The sequence below is a fragment of the Phyllostomus hastatus genome, unplaced genomic scaffold (genome assembly GCF_019186645.2).
Source record: "Phyllostomus hastatus isolate PE091 unplaced genomic scaffold, TTU_PhHast_1.1 phas_contig_40, whole genome shotgun sequence".
Lineage (NCBI taxonomy): Eukaryota > Metazoa > Chordata > Mammalia > Chiroptera > Phyllostomidae > Phyllostomus > Phyllostomus hastatus.
In genome coordinates, this window is record NW_025333872.1 from 1233186 (window position 1) to 1258631 (window position 25446).

Below are 25446 nucleotides of genomic sequence, written 5' to 3' on the forward strand. Positions count from 1 at the left end.
ACAAGATGGATGCAAAGAAGCCCACTCCAAGACATATCATAATTAAAATGCCAAAGGTTAAAGATAAAGAGAGGCTCTTAAAAGCAGTAAGAGAAAAGAAGTTAGTTACCAGACAGTTGCCAGATGGGAGGGGCAAGAGGGAGAATGAGTGAAGAGGTGAGGAGATTAAGAAGTACAAATGGGTAGTTACAGAATAGCCATGGGGATGTGAAGTACAGCATAGGAGATGGAGTAGCCAAAGAACTTACATGCATGGCCCATGGACGTGAACAATGATGGGAGAATTGCCTGAGGGAGTGAAGAGTGCCAAGTGAAGAGGGGCAAAGAGGGAAATTCAGGACAACTGTAATAACATAATCAATAAAATATTTGTTAAAAAAAGAAAATGAAGGCACAGAGGTAGGAACAGCATGGTGTGTGCAGAGGGCCAGAAGGAGGTTGGCAAACACAGGGAGTCAATGGGGTAGGGCCTAGCTTGGGGGCCTGGGGTCCGAGCAGAGAAGTTGAGATCAGATGTGACAGGAATGGGAACTATCAGGTTCCTGAGCAGGAAAGATACTGGGTGAGAGTGGTTTGAGGATCATCAGCCTGGGTGGGTGGGCTGACGAATGCCAGGACAGCAACAGTGTGCGGAGGAACAGAGACCAGGGCCACGCAGGCAGGTAGGAGGTTTTGAATATCCCGGGCTCAGGGCCACTGGAAATGAAGTCAGGAAAGATAGGCAGAGATATGCACAAAAAGGATTGTCACAGCATCATTTGTATTAGCAAATGCCCATGAGTAGGAAAATGAATGAATAGATGGCTGTATATTTGTACAGTAGAATATTATTCAGCAGGGAAAATGAGCTGTATAGCTCCAGATACCTTGACATCAAGAAACCTTAAAAGGAAGAAAGGAAAGGAGGGAGGGAAGGAAGGAGGGAGGGAGAGAGGAAGGGGGAGGGAGGGAGGAAGAGGAAAACTATTGTTAGAGGGATCAAGCTCATGCTGTCCAATGCTAGCCACGCGTGGCTCTTCAAACCTAATTAGAATAAAAATGCAATCCCGTCTTGCCTTTGTAGTCCAGTTGGTTGGAGTGTCATCCTGTACTCCAGGGGTTGCAGGTTCAATTCCCGGTCAGGGCATGTAAGAGAGGCAACTGACCAATGTTTTTCACATCAATGTCTCTCTCTCTTTCTGTCTCTCTCTCTCTCTCTGTGTCTCTCTCTGTGTCTCTCTCTCCCCCATTCCTCTCTCTCTAAAATCAATAAACATATCCTCAGGTGAGGATTTTTTTGAAAAATGCAGTCCCTTAATCATGCTGGCCACATTTCAAGCCTTGATAACCACATGCAGTTAGTGGCTACCATGCTGGACAGCATGGATGAAGAGCATTTCCACCATCACCAGAGTTCTTTGAACAGTACTGATTTTTTAAATGTATTTTATTGATTATGCTATTACAATTGTCCCCCCTTCCTCTCTTTGCCCCCCTCCACTTGGTATGGCCCATTCCCACTGGCAATCCTGCCCCTTAGTTCACGTCCATGGGTCATGCATATAAGTTCTTAGGCTTCTCCATTTCCTATTGTATTCTTAACGCCCCCCTGTCTATTTTGTACCTACCATTTATGCTTCTTAATCCCTGTGCCTTTCCCCCCATTCTCCCCCTTCCCCCTCCCAGCTGATAACTATCCAAATGATTTCCATACCTATGATTCTGTTCCTGTTCTGGTTGTTTACTTAGTTTGTTTTGTCTTGTTTAGATTCAGTTGTTAATAGTTGTGAATTTGTTGCCTTTTTAATGTTCATGGTTTTGATCTTCTTTTTCTTAAATAAATCCTTTTAACATTTCATGTAATAACGGCTTGGTGATGATGAACTCCTTTAACCTTACCTTGTCTGGGAAGCACTTAATCTGCCCTTCCATTCTAAATGATGGCTTTGCTGTGTAGAGTAATCGTGGATGTAGGTCCTTGCTTTTTATCACTTTGAATACTTCTTGCCAGTTCTTTCTAGCCTGAAAAGTTTGTTTTGAGAAATCAGCTGATGGTCTTATGTGCACTCCTTTGTAGGTAACTCTCCACTTTTCCCTTGCTGCTTTTAATGTTCTCTCTTTACCTTTAATCTTTGACACTTTAATTATGATGTGTCTTGGTGTGTTCCTCTTAGTGCCCTTCTTGTTTGGTACTGTCTATATTTCCTGGACTCATATGTCTATTTCCTTCACCAAATTAGGGAAGTTTTCTTCATTATTTTTTCAAATAAGTTTTCAATTTCTTGCTCTCTCTTCTCCTTCTGGCACCCCTATGATTTGAATGTTGGTCCATTTGAAGTTGTCCCAGAGGTTCCTTACACTATCCTCGTTTTTTTTAATTCTTTTTTCTTCTTACTGTTCTGACTGAATGTTTTTTTTTTTCTTATGTTCCAAATCATTGATGTGATTCTCAGCTTCATCCATTCCACTATTGATTCCCTGTAAATTTTTTCTGTTTCACTTAGGGTAACCTTCATTTCTGCCTGGTTTTCTTTTACGCTGTTGAAGTACCCCATGAGTTCCTTAAGCATCCTAATAACCAGTGTTTAAACTCTGTATCTGATTGTATATCTGCATTTCACTTAGTTCTTTTATGGGAGTTTTGTTCTGTTCTTTCATTTGGGCCATATTTCTTTGTCTCCTTGTTTTGGCAGCCTCCCTCTGTTTGTTACTATGTATTAGGTAGAGCTGCTTTGACTCCTTGTCTTAATAGCATGGCCCATTGTAGAAAAGTGCACCTGTAAGTTGGATGGGGCGGACCTTAGGTAATCACCAGGACAGCGCAACCTATGTGAACCAGATTGATAGAGTCTCAGTTATGGTGTTGCTGCCCTGTGGCTCTGTTATCAGGGAGAGCTCAGAAATGGATCAATGGCCACTGCCTGGCCTCTGGACTTTGATCCAGGAGGAAGCTGTCCCCCAGCACTCACCCTGATGCCAGACACTTCAGTTTCTCCCTGTATGCCACTGGTGCCCTTCCAGCTGTTGCCCCAGTATGGGAGCCCAGAGAGAGTCAGTCTGTGTAAGTCCTGAATCCGTTGAGGGCCCTTTAAGAGGAGATGCCTGAGAATACTGTAGTGTCTTCTGCCACCCCAGACTCCACTGGTTTGTGCAGCCGGAAGTTATGGAGACTTTATCTTCCTGGCACTGGACCCTGAGCTATGTTGGCTGTTGTGGGGCTGGAATTCCTCACTCCTAAGTATCCTCCTAATTTTTATCCACCACATGTGGGTGTGGGACCACCCATTACGTATCTCCGCCCCTCCTACCCATCTGGATGAATGTGACTTCTTTAATTCCTTGGTTGTTGGACTTCCATACAGCTCGATTTTCTGACGGTCCTGGGTGATAGTTGTTTTGTAGTTTAGTTGTAATTTTTGCTGTGATTGTGCAAGGAGGTGAGCTGTGTTAACCTCTGGTGTTTTAAAACATACAAAAAATGACATGGTGTGTAAATACAGAGTGTGGAGCAAAAGTACTATGGAAATCATGCATATCTCAGACAAGTTCAGACAGCAGTTGTGTCTGGGAAGCAAGAGTCTCTGGCACCAGAGAAGGGCGCTGGGGGCTTCCATGTTTTATCTCTGAAGGCAGGGGGTGGCTGCGTGAGTGCTTGCTATATTACCAGTTGTACTTTTATACACAAGAATCATTTCATAACATGTACATTTTTATTTTAAAAAATATTTTTTAAATTTATTTTTAGAGAGGGGGAAGGGAAGGAGAAAGAGGGAAACATTAACGTGTGGTTACCTCTCATGCGCCCCCTACTGGGGGCACAACCTGACCTGCAACCCAGGCATGTGCCCTGACTGGGAATTGAACCGAGAAGTACATTTTTAAAGATGGACTGGATATAAGGGACACTGTGATGAAGACCGAGTATAGGATAGGCAGGAGACCAAAATGACTTGAATTTTTTGTCGGGGAGACATCAGTACTTCCCCATCCTGGTATCCACACCGTTCTCTGTGTGCCATTCAGCTGCTTCCCTGTCGCCATCACCATCCTATGTTCTCACAGACACTCTTCTCTCTTCCTCGTTACCATGGTTACCTAGCCTTCAACCAGCTGTGCAGGGGTCAGGCGCAAACGCCTGCACAGGCTGGCCTCCTGTTTGTGACAAAACATTTTGGGTGGCCCTCATGCTTGCCCAGCCACTGCCCCCACATTCTGACCTCAGGTCCCTTCCCACGAGCTCCTCCACACCCGTTCCAAAACCAAGCCTGGCCCCACACTCCTGAGGAGGGCTGCTTATGTCTCATCAGCATCCCACAGGGGCCTGGGACAGCTGTGCTCTGTCAGGAATTTGCACCGGGAAGCCAGCAGCCCAGGGAAGGTCCGGGCCAGGCGCCCGGCCCGGGCCGGCCCTGCTTAGGCCAAGGGGCTCCTGGCTGCAGACTCTGGGCACTGGCTGAGTTTGGCATTTCAAGTGGCAGAGGGGGCCTCTGCTTATGATTTTGGGGCCAGGCCCTTCTCTTTGGGACAATACATTGTGGTCCCCCCTCACCACCCATGGCGGTGATGTCCTGTCCACAGAGTCCTTCAGTCCTTATTCTGGGAACCATAAGACCCCAGACCGGGAGATCAGCCATGCCAGGCAGCCCTGCTGGGGTGCCTGGGTCCCTCCTGCCTCTTTCCACCTGTGCAGAACAGCTACTACCTTTATCCAGTGCTGAGTGTTTGACATTCTTTTTACTGAAACACCCTAGCAATTCTCTAAGGTTCATATCCCATTTTACATAAGAAAAAAGTGAGGTTTAAGGGGCAAATGATTTGGTCAGCTAGTGAATGACAGGAGTAGAGCCCAGATGAGTCTAACCTGCTTCCTCCCCTGAACTCTCTTGACCTGCTCCCCCCACCTTCCTCTGGCTCTCATTCTGTCCCCCTGTCCTTCTCCCTCCTCCTCCCAGCCTCGCTCAGCCCCTCCATCACGTGACCTCCCTCCTCTGCTTCTCTCTCCTTGGCCCATCTCTGACCTTCCTGGCCTCCTGTCCTGCCCCCATGCAGAAACACAAAGGTGGGTTTGAGGTGCAGAGACTGTGGCTTCCAGCTGAGTGAGTCCTGTGCCCTCAGGAACACAGGCCCACCCACTCTCAGGAGCCAGCTGCTCACTCCACGGTGGCTCCCTTCTCCCAAGACACACGCCCTCCCCCGCCACGCACACACACACAACCTTCAGGGGAAGACTGTGGAGAGGGGTCCTTGGAACTGCTCCAGAGAGAAAGAACAGGGTTGCCATGAACAGGTGTCACTTCTACTTTGAGGCAAGAGAGACAAGAAGGAGGGGCTGGGGGTTGTAGGGTGCTGGGTGACAGGGGAAAGGGGAGGTCAAGGCAGGGGAAAACTTCACAATCCAGGACAGTGTGAGGCACCGTAGGGTGAAACGAGAGACGCTTCTAGTCCCCTGGGGCCCCACATGTATGCAGCATGACGACAGCAATGACTAGCCTTGGGGCGTGGCCAGTCCGGGATGGTCCCCCTTGTCTTTACTTCCCAACAATGCTGGGGAGCAGGAGCCTGGAGAGGTTCAGACCTGCCCAGGTGGCCACAACAGGCTGCAGATGTCACCCCGGTTGCTTATGGCTGAAGAGAGCAAGAAGCAAGATGAGTGGCAATACTTTGAATGAAGACCAGAATGCAGGGGTGGGGGGCGGGGGTAGGGGGAGGGAGGCACAGAGATGGGTGGTAGCAGCTGCCTGCAAAGCCAGTCTGAAAAACCAGGAGGGCATCTTCCAGGTGAGCGGTGGCTGGGGGCAGGGGAAGGAGCACAGGACAACGGGGTGTGCGGAAAGGAGGCCCGAGTCAGACCGTCTGTTTCTGCATCTTTCCTGGTCCTGATGCTGTCCCAGGCGCTTGTCTGTCCTTTAAAGTGCTCTCTGCGTTGCCCTTTCTGGCTGCAACCCCAGGTTTGGAGTTCACTGTGGGGGAACTAAAGTAACATTTTGTGGCGAGTTTTACACCCTTAAGTGGCTGGGACTGGGAAAGCCAAGCTTGCAGGGCGGGGTTGGATTCAGTGCAAGTGACCTTTTGTCTCCATGATAACACAGAATGTGGCAACCCACAATGTGGCCTGGCCCTGGCATCTAAATTCTAACAAAAGAGCAAGCCGAGCTACCATGGTGAGCATGGCAACTACGGAAAAAATATCCACAATCTAAGAAAAAGCCTTGTGCCCAAAGGCTAGTGATTCAGAGGCGTCTCCAAGACCCCAAATGGTTAGCAACCTGAGGTCTAACCTTGGGAACTGGCTGCGCGCATGACAGCACAGGTCCTCTCTGGAACACTCTGCAACCATTGGAAGCGGTAGTTGTAGAGATATGCGGCAGGTTGGAGAAATTCCTCATGATAAACAATCTGGGGGGAAGTCGGGACCCAGTATTGTCCGTGTGCCGTTGTTCTGTCAGGGATGGGAAAGGAAAGATACCAGGACCGTGCTCCTCAGGCTGTCAGTGGAGAGGGGCCGGTTTGTTCTTGTAAAATGTCCAGTTTGTCAAAAAGCCAACAATTTGTAAAATGCCATAAAAATAAATGAGCATATAGCATATAGCCATTCAAAAAATTCAAAACTCAACAGTAATAAAACAAACAAACAAAACAACCCGATCAGAAACAAGCAAAAGTCGTGAACAGACACTTCCCCGAAGAGGACAGTAAGGACCTGAGCGTGTGGAGAGATGTTCGCTGGCATCACCCACCAGGAAACACAGACTGAGCCCGGGAGCTCTCCCTGCACGCCTACTGCAGCGCCAGCAGCAGTTCCTAGGGCAGTGCAGAAGAACCACAAAGTGAGTGGGTTAAAACTACAGAGACATATTCTCCCACAGTTCTGGAGGCCCGGAGCCTGAAACCAAGGTGTGGGCAGGGCCGTGCTCCCTCCGAAGGCTCTAGGGAAGGACCCTTCCTGGCCTCTTCCGGCTCCTTGAGGCTGCCAGCAATCCTGTTCCTTGACGTGCGCTGTGTTGCTCCAGTCCCTGCTTCCGTGGCCACACGGCCTCCTTCCCTTCATAACAGGGCCTGTGCCTTCACACGGCCTCCTTATGAGAACACCAGTCTCTGGATGTAAGGCCTTCCCCAAACCCTCTAGAACTTCCCTTAACTCGATCATATCCGCAAAGACCCTACTTCCAAGTGAGGTCGCATTCACAGGCACTGGGGGTGAAAACTTGAATGTACCTTTAAGGGGGACACAATTCAAGCCCAAACAGGGATGAGCACAAATGGATGTGGAGGAACTGGACCTCTCACTTTGCAGCTGGAGAGGAGTCTGCAGTTTACCGTATGACCCAGCAATCACATTCTCGGCATTTGTCTCAGAGAAATAAAAACTCAGTCCACACAAAAATCTGTACACAATGTTCACAGCAGCTTTATTTCTAAATAACTCCCAACTGGAAACAATCCAAATGTCTTCCAACCAGCGATGGTTCAGCAAACTGCAGCACAGCTGCACACAAAACACTACTCTGCCACCCAAAGGAACCGGCGATGGGTACACGCAGCGCCTGGACGGATCTCAAGGGCATTTATGCTTAGAGAAAAGGCCCATCTCAAAAGGTTACGTGCTGTGTGATCCCACTTACATAACGTTCTGGAAATGATAAAACTACAGCTATGCAGAGCAGAGCCGAAGGTGCCAGCAACGGGTTTGGGCGGGGGTCTGACAGCGGAGGGGCAGCAGCAGCGCGTGGCTCTGGGCTCCAAATCTGAGTGTCACGGTGACAACACAAGTCTGAGATCAAGTGGCACAACTACCCACATGTACACACACACGTGTACACACACATGCACACACACATCACAGAGTAAAATCTGAATGAGGTCTGACAACAGTTAACAGAAAACGATGTCGGTTTTCCGGTTTTGATATTGTACCATAGTAACTAGATGTCACCAACGGGGGAAGCTTGGTAGAGGGTTTCTGGGTCTCTGTGCATTATTTTTGTGACTTTCTGTGAGTCTAAAATTATTTCAAAATAAGAAGTTTAAAAATTAATTCTTAGAAAAGTGAAATTAAAGGCAGATATACACAATACAAGTCCCGGTTTTGAAAGCACAGATTCCACAGACACCGAACAGCCGTGTCGGGAGGCTGTGGGAGCTTCCCCCGCTCACCCCTGCGTCCCCGCCCGCTGTGCTGGGCAGCAGTGAGGACATCTGGCAGACAGGCCCCAGCTGGGGGCCACCCGTGGGGCAGCACCTGCCCACAGACCAGAAGCAAATGCTGGAGGTGGAACTCCACCCCGACCTCTATTAGCTGTGGTGGAGCTCTACTGCTGTTCAGAATGGACCTTGATCTCAAATACATAGGTGATATTCAAAAGAAAATACTTTTTCCTTTGAGTCCTGGTTTAGGGAGAAAAACGCAGCTGGTGCCAACCACAGCCAGTCCTCCCTGTGCCTGATCCTGCTCTCTCTCCCCCTCCTCCCTGCCCCACTAACCCCACATCTTCCATTCCTCTCTCCTCTGTCAGCTTGCCTCCAACCACCTTCTCTGTGTAGTGACAGGTGCCAGGCTCTTGTCCCACCCCTGTCACTGCTCCAGGACCCCCACTCCTACCCCCGAAATGTTGAAAAAGTCACTTCACCTCTCTGAGCATCAGTTTTCTTGTGGGGTGACTATGAGACCTGCCTCAGAGCTGTCATGAGGAGTAGCTGAGACCACCCACGGTGAGGGAAGGGGCATGTGCAGAGTGGGGACCTCTGGCTGCACACCCTTGGTCCCCAACACTCTCGCTGGCTCTGGTCTTAACTAGACTTTGTTCCCAACCCACCCTCCCTTCTCAGATAAACCAGCCCCCACCCCCGACCCTGCCTCCCCAGGCCACAAGCCCCTGCACCAGCCCCACCAGCCCCCTGCCCCTCAGAGAGGTGGACTTCCCTCCCAGCTTCCAGACTCTGCTCCAACTGGAGGCCCTGCAAACTCTCCCTCTGTAATGATAATGATAATGAATACACTCCTATGGGCTAACTCAGTGAGCACTGGGTATGTGCCAGGCACAATCCCAAACCCTATCCATGCATGCACTAACTCATTTAATGCTCTCAACCATCCCACGAGATGGGTTCTGTTCTAAGCCTAATTTACAGATGAGGAAACTGAGGCCAACAGGCAGGGAAATAACTTGCCCCAAACTGCCCCACTGGTAAGCCCACACTCTTATCCACAACGCTACATACCGTGTGGATCTCCTGCTCCATGACAGCAAGGACTGGGTCGGTCCTGTTCACCCAGCTCAGCACCTGGCCCAGTGGAGCTCTGAAAGCCTTGTTGAATGAATGAGTGAATGAGTGAGTGCTGCCCGTTGTGCTAAGCCTACAAAACCAGTTTTCCCTGCTGTAGAGAAGCCAGGCAGAGGCCATGGAGGGGGCCACACCAGGGCAGCCTGTAGTGCCAGTGTCCGCCCTGCCCAGGGGGCATCTGAAAACAGTGTCCTTCCCACTGCGGAGTCCAGCACCTCCCAGGCCAGGTCTTCGGCCCTTTAACTCCCTGGGAAGTCCATATTTTCTTCTGAGTCTTCTTATTTAAACCTCAAGGCCAAGTTGTCACGGACTCACCAAGTTTTGTCCACAGAGGAAATTTCAAGATCCATCTCACAACTTCAGCAGCTAAACACTCTGGGAAGCTGCCCAGCGGCCTGGGCTGTAGGTCTCATCTGCTCTCTCGTAGCCGCCTCTCCCCTACTCTGAGTTTTCCCAATATCTCCTCTCCCCCCGCAGAAAACAGCCCATTGTCCTGAACTCTTCTAATTCTCTCCCGCACTGTGCTCCCCTCTGCCTAAGGCTTTCTTTTCCCTTTATCAGCTCTTCATTTATTTCCTGAATTGTTTCAAATATAGTTATCTGAAAGTCTTCCAGATTGTTCTATTATCTCAAGTGTAGGAGACAGAAGCCCTCCTGTTCGTGTTACATGCAACTGCTCGCAGTAGCTCAGTTCCTTGTGTGTTTTATAATTTCTGGTTGTGGGCCAGAATCTGGGGACCTTTTCCTCTCGTGGATGGCCCAAGCGGCCTGGGCTGTGGAAGCTCCCTCCTACTGAAACCACCTCCTCACCCCTCAGTTCGCCTCCCCAGACCAGCTGAAGAATCCCCAGGTTGTTGCTGCTGCTGTTGTTGTTGTCATTGCTGCTGCTGTTGTTGTTATTATAAGACATATACAACATAAAATGTACTATCTTAACCATTTCATGTGTACAGTTCAGTGGTATTAAATACATTCACACTGCTGTGTGACCATCACCACCATCCATTTCCAGAACTTTTTCTCCTTCCCAAACTGACACTCTGTACCTATTTAAAAAACACCTGGCTGGTGTGGCTCAGTGGATTGAGCACAGGACTGTGAACCAAAACATCACTGGCTCAATTCCCAGTCAGGGCACATGCCTGGGTTGCAAGCCAGGTTCCCAGTAGGGGGTGTGCAAGAGGCAACCACAGATTGATGTTTCTCTCCCTCTCTTTCTTCCTCCCTTCCCCTCTCTAAAAGTAAATAAATAAAGTCTTTAAAAATATGTAAAAATTAAAAACAACTCATTTCCCTGTCCTCCACCCCAGAAAACCACCACACTCCTTTCTATTTCTGTGAATTTGACTGCTCTAGGTCCTCCTTTAAGTGGGATCATTGAATATTTGTTCTTTTGTGTCTGGCTCATTTTACTTAGCATAATTGTCTTCAGGGTTCATCAGTGTTGCATCACGTGTCAAAATCTCCTTCCTTTTAAAGTCCGAATACTATTCCACTGGATGTAGAGACCGCACCTTGTTCGTCCATCCATTCTTTGATGAGCATTTGCATTGTTTCCACCTTTTGGCTGTTGTGAGTAGTGCTGCTATAAACATTGGTGTACAGATGTCTGTTCAACTCTCTGCTTTACACTCTTTGGGTATGTTCCCAGAAGTGGAATTGCTGGGTCACAGTGTCATTCTGTTTAATTATTTGAGGAACCACATTATGTTCCACAGTGGCTGCACCATTTTACATTCCCAACAACAATTCACAAGGGTTCCAATTTCACTATACCCTTGCCAATGCTTGCTAATTTCTGGGTTTTCAGTTTTTTGTAACGGTGACCCTGGTGGATGTGAAGTGATATCTGTCTCACTGTGGTTTTGATTTGCATTTCCCTAATGACTAGTGACACTGAGCACCTTTTTCACGTGCTTTTTGGCCACTTGTGTATCTTCTTTGGAGAAATGTCTATTCCAGACCTTTGTCCAGTTTTTAATCAGATCATCTGGGATTTTTGTTGTTGAGTTGTAAGACTTCTTGATATAATCTGGAGGTTAATCCCATATCAGATATATAATTTGAAAATATTTTCTCCCATTGCATGAATTGCCTTTTCACTCTGCTGATTGCATCCTTGAGACACCCAGGGTTTTGATTTTAAGTCCAATTTATCTATATTTTCTTCTGGTGCCTATGCTTTTGATGTCATACCCAACAAATGTTTGCCAAATCCAATGTTATAAAGGTTTTTCCCTATGTTTTCTTCTAAGAGTTTGGAAGATCTAACCCTTATGTATACATTTTTGATCTTTATAGGTGAATTTTGTAGATAATACAGAGAAAGCGTCCAACTTCATTCTTTTGCATGTGGATATACAGTTTTCACAACCCAATTCATTAAAACGACTGTCTTTGTCTTTAAGTGGTCTTGACCAAAACCACACTGTTCTGATTACTGTAGCTTTGTAGTAAGTTTTAAAATCAGGAAGTATGAGATATACAAGTTTGCTTTTCTTTCTCAAGATTGTTTTGGCTATTTGGCTATTTGTTTCTTGAGATTCCATGGGATTTTGGGAGGGTGGATTATTTTTATTTCTGCAAAATATCATCATTGGAATTTTGGTAGGGATTGAATTTAAATCTATGGATTACTTTGGGCAGTATTAAAATTTCTAATCCATAAAAGTGAGATGTCTTTCCACTTACTTTACTTTTCCACTTTACTTTGTCTTCTTTAATTTCTTTCAGCAATGTTTCGTACTTTTTAATGTATAAGTCTTATGCTTCCTGGGTTAAGTTTACTTCTAAATATTTTATTCTTTTTATTGCTATTGTAAATAGAATATTTAAAATAATATGTTTCTTCAAACTTCCAATGGCTTAATTTTTTTATGGATTGATTTTTAGAGAAAGAGGGAGGAAGGAGGAAGCCTGGAGGGAAAGACATCAATTTGTTATTCCACACGTGTCCTCACTGGGCATCAAACCCGCAACCTTAGCATATAGGGGCAACGCCCTAACCAACTAAGCTACCCAGCTTGGGCTGGATCATTTGCTTCATTTTCTTTTTGGATTGTTCATTGTTGTATATAGAAACACAACTTATTTTGTGGGATGATTTTGTATTATGAAACTTAGCTGTATTTTTTAATCAGTTCTAATAGTTTTTTTTTGTTTGTTTGTGTTTGAATCCAAGTTATTTCATTGTTCTTTTGTTTTTACTCAGAGACCAAAGCAGTGACAGGTTTTCTTGCCATCTTCCAAAGCTAGTAAGCAGGGTTTTTCTCAGTCCCCGTTTGCCGAGAGTGCAGGCTTCAAGGTTCCCAGTGGGACCCAACAGGACTGGTTCCAGCTTCCTACCTCATGAAGGCCAAGGCCTCAGTCCCTGCCCCTGCATGGTCATTACCACGCCAGTGCCTGACCTCTGAGCTCCTGTCCCTTCCCCTCAGAGCTTCTTCTGCATCAGCTCACTCACCCCTCTGCTTTTCTGCTCTCTTGATTTCAAAAAGACACTTTCTATTTTCTACATATTCAGAGCAGTAGTGGTCCCAGCATCCCACTGTCAAATGAGCACCTCAAGCACATGCATTCACAGAGGGCACACGAAAGCCAAAATTTTCTCCATAGTGAAAAGCCCTATTACAGGACACAGCTCAAGTGGGAAACAACTCAGTCCCTCCTCCAAAGGTAAGAGCCCTGGCTCCCCACGGTACTGGGTGCTGGCCAAGTTTGCACCATGTGGGTGGTTGTTGTCTACTGTTACTGAGGGCCTACTATGTGCCAGATACTGTACTGGGTGCTTGATATACATTCGATCTCATTTAATCCTCCTTCCAGCACTATGAAGGAGGTATTATTATTGTCACCGATTCAGCTGAGAAAATTGCCAAAAGCACAGATAGCAAAGAAGCAGAACCAAGATTCAGACTTAGTTTGGCTCAGCTTTTACCAGATACCTCTCGTGTTCCTCCATCCTTCCACAAGTTACCTCTACCTTTCTCTTCTTGTCCAGTCCCTGGGGATGGGGTCCCTGTGGTTTCCTTCCTCTTCTCTGTCCTCAGCACCCACTGGTGTGACCTCTGCAGAGGTTACTGTGCTTTTGTCCCTGGAGGACCTGTGCACAACTTGGGAGGAACTGTGGCACTCACACAGCTCTTGGCCTGAGCCCCTGTTACTGAGAGAGAGGAAACTTTTGCCAAGGACTCAGAGGGGAGTTCAAGGCTGGGAGTGAACTCAACTCTGGTCAGGACCCAAGCACCCAGCCCTCCCTGAGACATTGTGTGAGCTGGGCTAGGCCTCCAGACAGCCCCTCCCACAGCCCCAGCCAGGGTGGTGCTTGTGTGGGAGGGGCTTTAAATCCAGCTGCCAGACCCCTGGGCGGGAGAGGCAGAGAGGGCTAGCCACCATGCACAGCATCCACAGTCTCCTGGCGCTTCTGCTGCCGCCACTGCTACTGCTGGTGGCCACCACAGGCCCCACCGGAGCCCTGGATGATGAGGAGAGACTTGAGATGGTCAAGCTGCACAACCTCTACCGTGCCCAGGTGTCCCCATCGGCTGCCAACATGCTGCAAATGGTGAGTGTGGCCAGAGGCACCCACCCGGTGGGTTTGAAGGGGAGCTGCGCAGGGCTCTCCACCAATGCTTCCCACCCCTTAGCTGAGGCTGTCACAGAGACTCACCTCTCAGGTCAGTGACAGAGTCTCTGACAATGTATGATTCACAGGTCTTCATAAGCAGCCCCTTATGCAGACGAGGAAACAGGCTCACAGAGACAGACTGGTCCTCCAGGGGCTTGCGGATCACTCAGCTGATAGAGCCGGGTCTGGGCCCCCCAGCGTCCCACTCCAATGACCCCTTCCCGGCACTTCCTAAAATGCACATGCCCCTGGGAGGGGGGACATCTTGGTGATGACAGTCTTTCAGATGCCTTCCAAGGAGACAACAAGGGAAAACAGGGCAGTAGGATGGGTCCGGGCACCTGGAGCAGGAACGGGGGACTGAGGAGGTACGCTGAGCACAGGAAGCAGTAGCAGAAGCAGAGAGAACTCTGCACCACACAGCTCAAATCCGTCTTGGCCACCTGCAGGACCTATGACTTAGGGTGAATCCCTTAACCCAGTAAGGACCCTCAGCTCCTCATGGGTAAAGTGGGGTTATAATTAGAGTTATAGATATAATTGGAGTTACATATGTATCAGTATATATCTATGAATATCATTGATACAATATTGATGGGGGAATGAAATCTTAAATATATATGCATGTGTGTGTGTGTGTATAGTAGGATATATTTACATGAAGTTTAAAATGTAAAAAATACTGTTGTGTACAGATAGTGCCACATGCAGAAGTAGTGAACATACATGGACAAGCCTACAGGTGACAGAAGCCAGATTCAGGGTGGTGGCTACTCCTGCCAGGGAGGGAGAGTCACCTGTGGCAATGTTAGGGACAGGATGCTTAGGGGCAGGACTAAAAGAGATACAGTGAGAAATTCACCCCTTCCTGCCCTCTCCGAAGGTTAGACTGGCCCATGCCCTCCAGCCACTGTCAGGTGGCCTGGAAGGATGAGGGGCTGTGTCCAGGGAGCCCTACCTGGTGCCTCCAGGTGCCTGAAGGTCACACCTGGAGGACACAGCAGTGAGCCTGAAGGTCCAAGGCTAGAGTTTTAACAGCCATGTTCGCTCTGGCAAAGTGACTCTGCTGTGCCCCTCTAATGTCAAAGGCCTCTGTTTCCTGACCTATCACGTGGGGTTCAGCAGGAAGACGTATGAGAAAATCTTGGAGGGGCTCTACAGACACGCAGCACACACCCCACCATTCAAGCCCTTCGGGCCGGGTGACCAGAGGCTGCAGACACAAATCAGGAGCCCGGTTCCAGCTCTGCCTACAAATCCCTGACTGAGGCCTGGAACTCATTGTTGAGCCTCAGTCTCTCCATCTGTAGACCCTTAATGCCCGAGAGCCTTGCTGGCTGAGGCTGCAAACTACACAGGCTGGGAGCTTCTTTGCCTTCAGAGATGGGCCTCAGGGGTGGGCAACATTCTGGAAGGCAGTTCAGGCACGCTGCTGCCTGGTGGGAACAAGGCTCTGGTGCAACCTCAGCAGTGGTAAATGCAGACTCTAAAGCCAGATGATCTGGGTTCAAATCTTAACTTTGCCATTTATTAGCTGTGTGACCTCAGTCAAATTACTCAAACTCTCTGTGCCTCAGCTTCCCCACCTGTAAATTGGGGAGCATTAACAATGCCCTTGTAGGGTGATTGTAAAGATTAAATGAGTGAATATGTGCAAAGCCCTTAGAATACAGCCTGAGAATTAGTAAGTGCTCAATAAGTATTTGATTAACCAGAGGAAACGGATGCTGGGTGAGGCAGGTGGGGGTTGTCCTGGACTCCTCTCTCCCTCAGCCCCACATCCAATCATCACCACTTCCACCTCCCAGAAGCTTCCATTTTCTTTGAATCCTCCTCCCAGCCCCCATCTCTTTGACACAAGCTTGGTTCAGTCTTTCCTTTCTTCTCTCAAGAACTCCTAGATCAGCCTCCACCTGCTTCCTCAGGCTCTGGCCTCTCCTACCAGAACAAATGATCCAACACACAGGCCTGACCCTCCCTGTTCAAAACCCTTCACTGGCTCCCACTGGCTCCCTAGAGCCCCGGGATGAAGCTCCGACCCCTGAGAATGTTCTCTCTGTGTGTCTGGCCCCTGCCTGCCTCTCTAGACTCCTCTCCTGCCCAGGTTCTCCTTCAGGAACCGCTTGTCCTTCCCCCAGCCAAACACTGCTTCTCACCTCCATGCCTTTGTTCATGCAGTGCCTGCTGCTGGGGATGCCTCTCCTTTCTCCACCTGGCCAATGCCTCATCTTCTAACACTTAGCTTACTGTCTCCTTCCCCACCTTCAGGTTGGGCTAAATAGCCCTTTGTTGCCTCTGTAATACCCACTGAGTATCTGTCATTTATCACATGGCCCAATTAATGGCTTATGATAATGTGAATCTGGGCTTCTTGGTCCTTGTTTCCTCGGGCTGGCATGGTGCCCTAGACTGTTGAATGAATGAATGAGTTAGTGAATGAGTGAATGAATGGCCTTTTTGTCACATGGTGGCCATTTGGCCAACGTGGGTCGGTGCCATGACTCCTGAAACTCCCCAAGAGTCTCTGAACCACTGAGAAGCCTTAAGACCCACAGCAATGGCTCTCCAGCAGTGGGACCCCGGGCATCCAGCCGGGATGGAAATGACAGCTGGGCTCTGCGGAGGAGACAGCTGTAAGCAGGGCTCTGTCTCAGTCCTCAACGGCTGACAAGTATCTATTGAGTACCTGCTGTGTGCCCGCACAGTGCCAGACAGGGGGCTACGTCGCAGCCCTACCCCAAAGGAGCGTACAGTCTGGTCTGGAGTCCAGCAGGTCATCCAGATGCCCTAACCCCCACCCCAGCACCCAGCCCCTTCACCACTTTCTAGCTCCCACAGCTGCCAGACTGTGACAGAACCTCAGGGACCAATGTTTTGGGACAAAAAAGCCCAGAGAGGGAAAGGGATTCACCCAAAGTCACAGCAGCGGGGCCGTTCCAGCCCAGTGCTCCCATCCATACCCCAGACAGCTGCTACTGAGAACCTCGCGTGGGTGGGGAGTGGGTGTGGACACACAGCCCCCTTCCCTCAGAGTTACCCAAGCCCTTGGTGCTTTATGGGCTGCCTGGCTCCCACAGCTGGATGGGTCCCCAGAGGGTGGAGCAAGAGTTTCGACCAGGCAATCCATTTCCAGGAGAGGCCAGGACAAAGTTTAATGGGATCCAGGCCTCCCTCCTCAACCCTTTGGTCAGACGCCTTGTTAATCCCTCTTCCCACACACACTGAGCCTGCCTCCCCAGACAGGGACGCAGCACATCAGGGGCCCCCGACCTAAAATGCCATCTTCCTGCTGCCACACCTCAGGTCCCCACTGGAGAACACTGCCTTTGGGACTGGACAGCTCTTTGGGCCACCGAGGCTCTGAGAAAAGGCCTCCCAGTGAGAGTCACACAGAGACACAATTTTTGGGGGGGAAGTTCTCTGTTGACAAGAAGTGAGCACATGGGGAGAGCACTCAGGAGGGCAGCCTGCAGCTGGCAAAGCCGCAGAGGCTGGGCTACCCCAGGGGAGAGTGGGAGCTGAGGAGTGCTGACCCCAGGTCAGATGGAAGCATGGTGGGTGGGGGGAGGGGAATGGCTGAATAAACAGCCCCACACCTCACTGGACGTTTTGTGGTCTTCAGAGCAGTTGAGGCAGCCCTGGGAGGTAGGCAGGGCATCACTGCCCACCTTTCACTTAGATAGTAATATTAATTAATAATAACATTATTACAAATATCTCATTTCCTTCTCCCAACCCCCTGAGAATTCAGAAAGGTTAGGCAATCTGTAGAAAATCACACAGCTGGTGAATGGTCCCAAGTTTGGCTAACTTCACGGCCTGGGGTGGCACTCTCTGGCCTCCCTACAGAAGTCCACCAGGAGCAGAGACCTGTTCTGGATCATAGCCAAGAGTCACTCAGCTAACGAGGGACTCCCGTCTCTGTCCAGAATTGTGAGCATCCTTATCTTCTTCCCCCGACACCCCCTCTTCCACCTCCACTGAGCCTGAGGTGTCCTCACCTTCCTCCCCTCAGAGGTGGGATGAGGAGCTGGCCGCCTTTGCCAAGGCCTACGCTCAGCAGTGCGTGTGGGGCCACAACAAGGAGCGCGGGCGGCGCGGTGAGAACCTGTTCGCCATCACGGACGAGGGCATGGACGTGCCGCGGGCGGTGGAAGAGTGGTACCTCGAGCAGGAGCACTACAACTTCAGCGCCGCCCACTGCGACCCGGGCCAGATGTGCGGCCACTACACGCAGGTGCGAGGCCGGCGGGCAGACAGGGGGCGGGAACACATGAGCAGGGGCAGGGCCAGCCACCAGTCCCATGACCTCCCGCAGGTGCCCTTGTCCACACTCTAAGCCCCCTTAGATCCTTCATAAAAAATCGTCTTTCCACAGCTACTAATGGCTGTTTAGGCCTCCAACGAAGTCTACTTCCCATTTTCAGCTTGGTAGTTAAAAATCACAGTCGGAGAACCTAGGCTGCCCTCCCAGTCTCCCGGTACTAGAGAGACAGACCTAGGCTAGGTGTCTCTGAGCCCGTTTCCTGCAGGGTAGTTACAGGACCAGCCGGTCCTGGCCGGGCTCTAAGCAGTCCTGTCCTCTGGCTTGAGTCAGCTTTTCACCCCAGCAGTAAGCGCCCCTGCCTGTCCCTCTCTGTCCTTTCTCATGGTGTGTAAGTTGCTGCTTCGAATCTGCCAAGGATAAATAAAACAAACTATTTTGGTTTTTTCTTCTGCTTTTAAAAACTGTGTGTAAATAAGAGCAAATTGTCACTAAGAGAGGGTTTCAGGGAGTCTTCCGAGAGCAGTCTCTGTTTGCTTATGTCGGGATTCCCACTGCATTTTGGAAGTTTGCATTTGCAGATGAGAGGTGTACGGGTGTGTGTGGGTTAACATCAGTGTTACTGAATTGTTTTTTTCCTCTTCCTAATGCTTATTTGTTGTTCAACAATAACACAAAGGCAAGTTTTATTTTTTTAAGACAAAAATAGGCCAACTGTCTTCCCACCCAAATCCACCAATTTGATTTTCCAGTGCCTCATTTGAGTGGTATTTTTAGTGCTGATTTTTAGGGCAGGAAATCCCAACATCACCCATGCAGATCAGGAAGTTGTGAGGGTGCAGCAGCCCTCCCTCTGCACCCTGCCACCTCTCACAGTCCCCTCCCCACCCCATCCTCCGCGGTGACTGCTGTCGGAGCCCAGCAGGAGTGGATCTGCCCTACCTCCACCTCAGGGTTCTCCAGAGCTGAGTGGACATGCACTCGGTCATTTCTGCTGGTAGATGTTCCACAGCAGGGGACCCTCAGCTGATGTAAGCAGAAAGATCCCAATCCGGGAGGGTGTGCAGAATTCACGGCCAAAGGCAGGTCTCACAGCAAACACTGGCCTCATTCAGATCATGTGAGTCCTGGGCAGACTGGGCCTAGAAACAGCAAGGGGAAGCTGCTGGTCTCAGCCCATGGCAGTGCACAAAGACTGTTTTGACTTTTTAAGTTTTATACCTAAGATACAACTCCTTCTAGCAGCTAGGAGACCCACACTTAGAGACGGCAGAGCAGGTCCCTGCGTACTTGTGGTTTGGGGAAAGTTCCACTTCCCAAATGGCTCCTCCTGTTCCCTTCCTTGGATTTTGCTTGTTGCTGATGCTTAAGATTCTCCCATTTGTTTCCTTTGAATATACACCTTGTTTAAAATGCAAAAAAGCCTCTAGGAATAGCCCGCAGGAAGAATTCATGAGAATATATCAAAAGGGAAGGTTTTCAGAGGAAGAGAGGCCTGGCAAAATAGTGGTTGGCAGGGGAGAGTAGTCTGTTCAAGACAAATTCCCCTCGTGCCCACCTCCCCCACCCCACCCCCCAGTTCAGAGTTTTCTACTTTAGCTGTCTGTCCTCAGAAGCTTGGATCTTACAGGCTCCAAGGACTGTTCCTCTTCCCACCTGTACAAGGCTAGTACAGAGACACAACACCCGGGCTGTCCCACCCATGCTAAACTGTTGGGTTTGCCCTCCTTCAGGTGGTCTGGGCCAAGACAGAGAAGATTGGCTGTGGCTCCCACTTTTGTGAGAAGCTCCAGGGCGTTGAGGAGACCAATATCCATTTGCTGGTTTGCAACTATGAGCCCCCGTGAGTCCCAGGCAGCCCTACTGGTGGGCGGAGCCGAGGGGAAGCTGGGTTAGACACAAATCTAAGGACGTGGGAGGGGGATGATGTGGAGCCTACGCCCTATACCCTCGGGGAGCTGTGAGGGCACCACCTGCAGGAGTCTCATCTTGTGGGCCCAGCGAGTTAGTTGGGGGCAAGTAAGACCCAGGGACACGTCTGGTGTAGGTGTGTATTTGAGGGATAGGGTCAGGGGTCGACAGGGCTCCCCCCACCCCTAGCATTCTCCTGGCCTCCTGCAGGGGGAACGTGAAGGGGCAGAGGCCCTACGAGGAGGGAACTCCGTGTTCCCAATGTCCTTCCGACTACCGCTGCGAGAACTCCCTCTGCGGTGAGTTGGGGTTGGGGTGGGGAGGGAGAGGAAAAAGAAGGGTGGGACACCAACTGGACGGTCTGGAGGCTCCTGCCACTCCTGAGCATGCGTGGACAGGGGCGGGGGTGGGGGGGTGGGGGGAGGGGGGTCGGCGGGGATGCAATGTCCTGGGGCCCTGGGCAGTCCCACCCCATCCGGGTTCCTAAATCTGTTTTGCCCTCCTGCGCAGCCACTTTGGCGCCCAGTCATTCTGAGTGACTGGATTTCAACCCTCGAAGCAGAAGGTAGCAGAAAGTCACGCTGCATTGGTGAGCGTGGTCAGACAAGGAAAGCCCGGGGTGGGCGGGGCCGACCGGTGGGCGTGGTCAGAAGGACTTGGATGGGCCGTATTAGGAACTGGAATCCGGCTGGAGACAGGCCTTGAAAAAGTGGAAGTGCAAGCACAGAGTCCGAGAGACTTGGACAAGGAGGTGGAGGAACAACTGTGTCAATCAGAAGAAATAACATTTATTATCAATGGGGGACATATTCGCTGGAGAGGGTGTATGTGTGTTTGTGTGTTTCTAGGATATTTGGTTGCCTCACCTTGATTGGGGTGGGGTGAGAGATATGGGGTCCTGCTTGAAGCACTAATGCCAGGCCTTGTTTCTCTTTGCAGAACCCATCAGAGACTCAGAGGAGGCTGAAGAGTTGCCTCAATCGGTAACTGAGACCCTACCTTCCCTGGCAGCTGAAGCCCCAGACTCCAAGAAAGGGCATATCTCTTCTTCCTTAGCAAAAGAAAGTCCATCCTTGGTAACAGAGGTCTCAGGCACCCTGACAACAAAGGCTCTCCTTGCCATAGAGACCAAAGCCCCATCTTCCCTGGCAACAGAAAGCTCACCCTCCATGGCAACTGAGGCTCCTCCCTTAACAAGTAAGGTCCCTTGGTCATCAGAAACTCACAGCTTGTTCTCCTTGGATAAGGGGAAGGCTACCTTCCCCAAGTCGACCAATGATCCCATCCTCAAATCGGCAGACAAAGAGTCCAGCACGACAACAATGCCCTCCAGGAGCCCAGAGAGTTCTCTGCACCTCAAGGTGTCCCTCACCGAGACTCAAGAGTTGCTACCCCATTCCCAGGGGGAGGGGGAGGCTGAGGCCAAGTTGCCTTCTTCCAGTGAGGTCTTGGCCTCAGTTTTTCCAGCCCAGGATGAGCCAGGTGAGCTGCAGGCCACACTGGACCATACGGGGCACACCTTCTCCAAGTCCCTGCTCAACCTCTCCAGTACCTCTGCTGCTGCTAATGACATGGGTGGACGAATCCTGGCCCTGCAGTCCTTGCCAGGTAAAGCCCCTAGCATCCTATCGTCCCTCCTGACTCCAGATTGTCAACGCTCTGTCCCCAGCATAGGTGGTCAGGGTATAGGGAACATGTACCCTCTGAATAGGCATTTCCTCCCTATATGCTGGGCCCCTACTTACATGCCTGGTGGGATGGGTGGGGGCTCAGGCAGAACTATTTATCTCCAGGCTGAGGCAACCCTTCTCCTTTCCTATAGGTGCAGAGGACCCTGAAAAGCCTGGAATCCATTCAGGGATAAACTCGGGCCCTGGTCGCATCTGGAGCCCTCTCCTGGGTCTGCTGCTACTGTCTTCCCTAGTGTTGGCTGGAATCTTCTGAAGGGGTCACCACTCAAAGGCAAGGCCTGGTGGGGGGATCCTGGCCTCATGCTCACTCTGGATTGTTTTTCTCTAAGTAAGAGACCCCGGCTTCCTGGACAAGGCCTGCTCTGTGGCCCAGCAGCCCCTTCACCCAGCTTCTGGCCAGAGCCAATCCCTGGCACTGTCCCAGGAAAGCCTCTGCCTCTGGGGCGGCCCACCCCTCAGCTAGCTGCAGCCTGTTCTAAGCAGTGTTCCTGCGGCCATGGTCCTGGTCTTATAGGAACAGAAGATCTCAGGGCTTCCCGGGAACTCCTCGGCCCCTACCAGCCCCCTGGCCTCTTCCTGGAGTCCTGTGCTGCTCCCAGGTGTACCTTCCTAGGGTAAGGAGGTCAGCTGTCCTCTGCCACCTCTTCCACCCTGTCTCCACACCCCCTAACAAGATATGCGTCTTGGCTGAAGACCCTCTGGAAGGGAAAAGCTACAGGGCATGTGGCTCACCCAGACATCTTGGCCTGGCTGGTAGTGAGCTCAGGCTGCCGCCCAATAACTGCACATCTGGCCTGGACCCCTCCTGCCCCTCCTATGTCAGTCCAGGTGGGCAAGTGGCGATTCTGGGGAGATACCTGCTTGCTTGGCCTGGGACTATCTACCTATGCAAGGTAGAGGGTTCTCCCTGGGTACCTTCCTCTCCCTAGACTTGCTGTGTAGCCAGTGGGGCTGAGAGGCAGATGGACAAGTCCCACCTGGTGGGGTGCTATGGGTGGGAAGACAGAGACCAGGAAAGGGAAGCAGCTCCAACTCCTGAATAAGAGTGTGAGGGGAGGGTGGCCCTGAAGAGGCTCTACGCTTCCCCTACTCACCTGTGGCACCTGCTCCTCCTCCTCTCTCACATTCCCTCTATCCCCAAATAACTCCATTTGGTTCTTTGGGGCACCCTTTCTTTCCTTCCTATAACCACCCCCCCTCCAAATCTTTAGGTTGCTGGCACAAAGGGGAAAGGCCAAAGGCAGGCAAGGGTGCTGGGTGACTCTCCCAGCCCCAGGAGTCACCACTGCGGCCAAGTTGGGTTCGGGGCCCAGAGTCAAGGAGTAGCATGACAATCTCTTCACAGGAGTGCAGTTACCCAGGCCCACCTGGTACACAAGGTCAGAAATGTAGCTGTGGCCTGGCTTTGCCAACCCTTAGTTACTGGAGGAGTCCTGAGAAAGATTCTGGGGCCCCCCTCCCCTTCCAACACCCAGGACTGGAGCACAGCAGGACTGGCCACAAGGGCCGTGGGGCAGAAAAGCACAACTGTGCGTGTGTGCAGGGACAGCAACAGCAGACAACTGAGGATGACTTGGGGCCAAGCTGGGTTGGCAAGTGGCAGAGGAGTGGTTTCTAGGCCAGAGGCAGTGTCAGCAGTTAAACAGGAAGCATTCAAGTCAGGCCAAGGCTGCGAGACTTCCATGTATGTATATATATGATATGATATAATGTAACTCCATTAAGATAGAACTCATATGACATTAAATCCACCCATTTAAATTGTACCCTTCATCCCTAACTGGTGTGGTTCAGTGGGTTGGGCACCATTTGGCAAAGCAAAATGTCGCTGGTTCCATTCCTGATCAGGATCATGCCTGGGTTGCAGGTTCTGTCCCCATTCAGGGAAAGAGGCAACTGATCAGTTTCTCTCCCTCTTTCCCCCTCCCTTCCCCTCTCTCTAAAAATAAATTGTACCATTCAGTGGCTTTAAGTGTACCACAGGGCTGCACAGCCATCAGCCACCGCCAACTCTGAAACTTTCACTAGCCCCAAAGAAACCCTATACATCAGAGGTCACTCCCCTCTTCATTTCAACATTTTCTCATTCTGTGGGCATCAACAATTTTTGTTGATGATACATATCTTTTGAGCACGTTTTAAATTTTGACAATGTCCAATTCATCAGTTTTTTTTTTCATTTTGTTCCCTGTACTTTTTGATGTTATGGCTAAACCAGTGCCCAATCCAAGGTCATAGACTTACGCTTATGTTTTCTTCTAAAAGTTTTATATACATTTAAGGCCTTGACACATTTTGTTAATTTTTGTATGTGGTATAAAATGGGAATCCAACTTCATTCTTATGTACACACCCCACTGTCCCAGCACCTTTCATTGAAGACTACTCTCCCCCATCTGTCATTGCCCTTGTCAAAATCAGTCAAAATAAAAGTCAGCGTTTATTTCTGGACTCTTGATCCCATCTCATCGGTCCATACGTCTGTCTGTATGCTGGTACCACACCATCTGGATTACTGCAGCTTCGTGGTAGGTTTTGAAATCAGGAAGTGCAAGTCCTCCAACTTTGTTTTCTCAGGACTACTGAGGCTATTCTAGGCCCTTTGAATTTCCATAGTAATTTTAGAATCAGCTTGTCAAATTTCTGCAAAGTCAGCAGAGGTTTTAATAGGGTGGGTATAATTTGCCATCTTAACTGTTAAACCTTCCAATCTATGAGCAAAGGATGTTTTTCTATTCATTTAGGCCTCCTTTAATTTCAACAGTGTTTTATAGTTTTCAAAGTGTTTTTCAAATCTTTTGTTAAATTTGTTCATAAGTACTTTGTTATTTTTGATACTATTATAAATAAAATTTTCATTTTCACTTTGTTCAACTGTCAAATGTATAGAAATACAATTGATTTTTGTATATAGATTTTGAATCCTACAACTTGCTGAATTCACTTATTATAGAAGTATTTTTAGTGGATTCCTTAGAATTTTTTATATATAAGATCATGTCATCTACAGAAGCAGTTTTACTACCTCCTTTCTGATCCAGAGAATTTCTCCCCTTGCCTAACTGCCCCGGCTGGTCCCTCCTGGGCAGTGTTAAGCAGTGGCAAGAGCAGAGATTTTTCTTGTTCCTGATCTCAGGGGGAAATGTCAGGTCTCGCACCATCCAGTGTTATCTGTGGGTTTTTCATACTCACCAGGTTATATCACTGATCAGGCTGAGGAAAAATCTCTTCTTAGGTTTTTGAATGCTTTTTATCGTTAAGGGTATTGAATTCTGCCAAAATTCTTTTTTGGTGTCTACTGAGGTGATCCTGTGGCTTTTGTTCCTTATACGTGGATAAAAGTGTATTATGCTGATTTCCAAATGTTGGTCCAACTTGTGTTCCTGTTTTCTTACGTTGCCTCCTGGGTCCCCTGAGGTGGTCAACTATGGTGGCCTCTGGGCACAGGACTGTGGTGGTCCAAACCCATCTTTCCTAGTTTCTGAGTGGACCCTGCCTCCTACAAAGCACACCTGTGGTCGGCCCTCAGGAAAACTGTCACAGAGGGAACCTATCGAAGACCAGGGCCAGGGACCTCTTTGAAAGCTTATTTTTTGGGAAATAACGGTGTGCCACACAGGCCAGCCTGAGACAAATGGGCGGGGAGGGGACATGTCAGCACAGGCCCATGAGGACACGATAAGAGGGTATGTTCG

The 25446-nt window shown here is 49.7% G+C and overlaps 1 protein-coding gene across 2 annotated transcripts; it reads left to right on the forward strand.

Annotated features, from left to right (window-relative positions):
• Positions 1-13629: 13629 nt before the first annotated feature.
• PI16 (peptidase inhibitor 16) lies at positions 13630-23517 on the forward strand. Of its 2 annotated transcripts, XM_045842608.1 has the most exons (7): positions 13630-13822; positions 17901-18122; positions 19883-19992; positions 20271-20359; positions 21000-21257; positions 21360-21668; positions 21883-23517. In XM_045842608.1, the coding sequence occupies exons 1-7, from the start codon at positions 13652-13654 to the stop codon at positions 22002-22004; spliced, it is 1281 nt and encodes a 426-aa protein (XP_045698564.1). In that variant the 5' UTR covers positions 13630-13651; the 3' UTR covers positions 22005-23517. The 2 variants fall into 2 exon arrangements, with proteins under 2 accessions (XP_045698564.1, XP_045698563.1); XM_045842607.1 differs by having other exon boundaries at positions 21000-21668.
• Positions 23518-25446: the final 1929 nt, after the last annotated feature.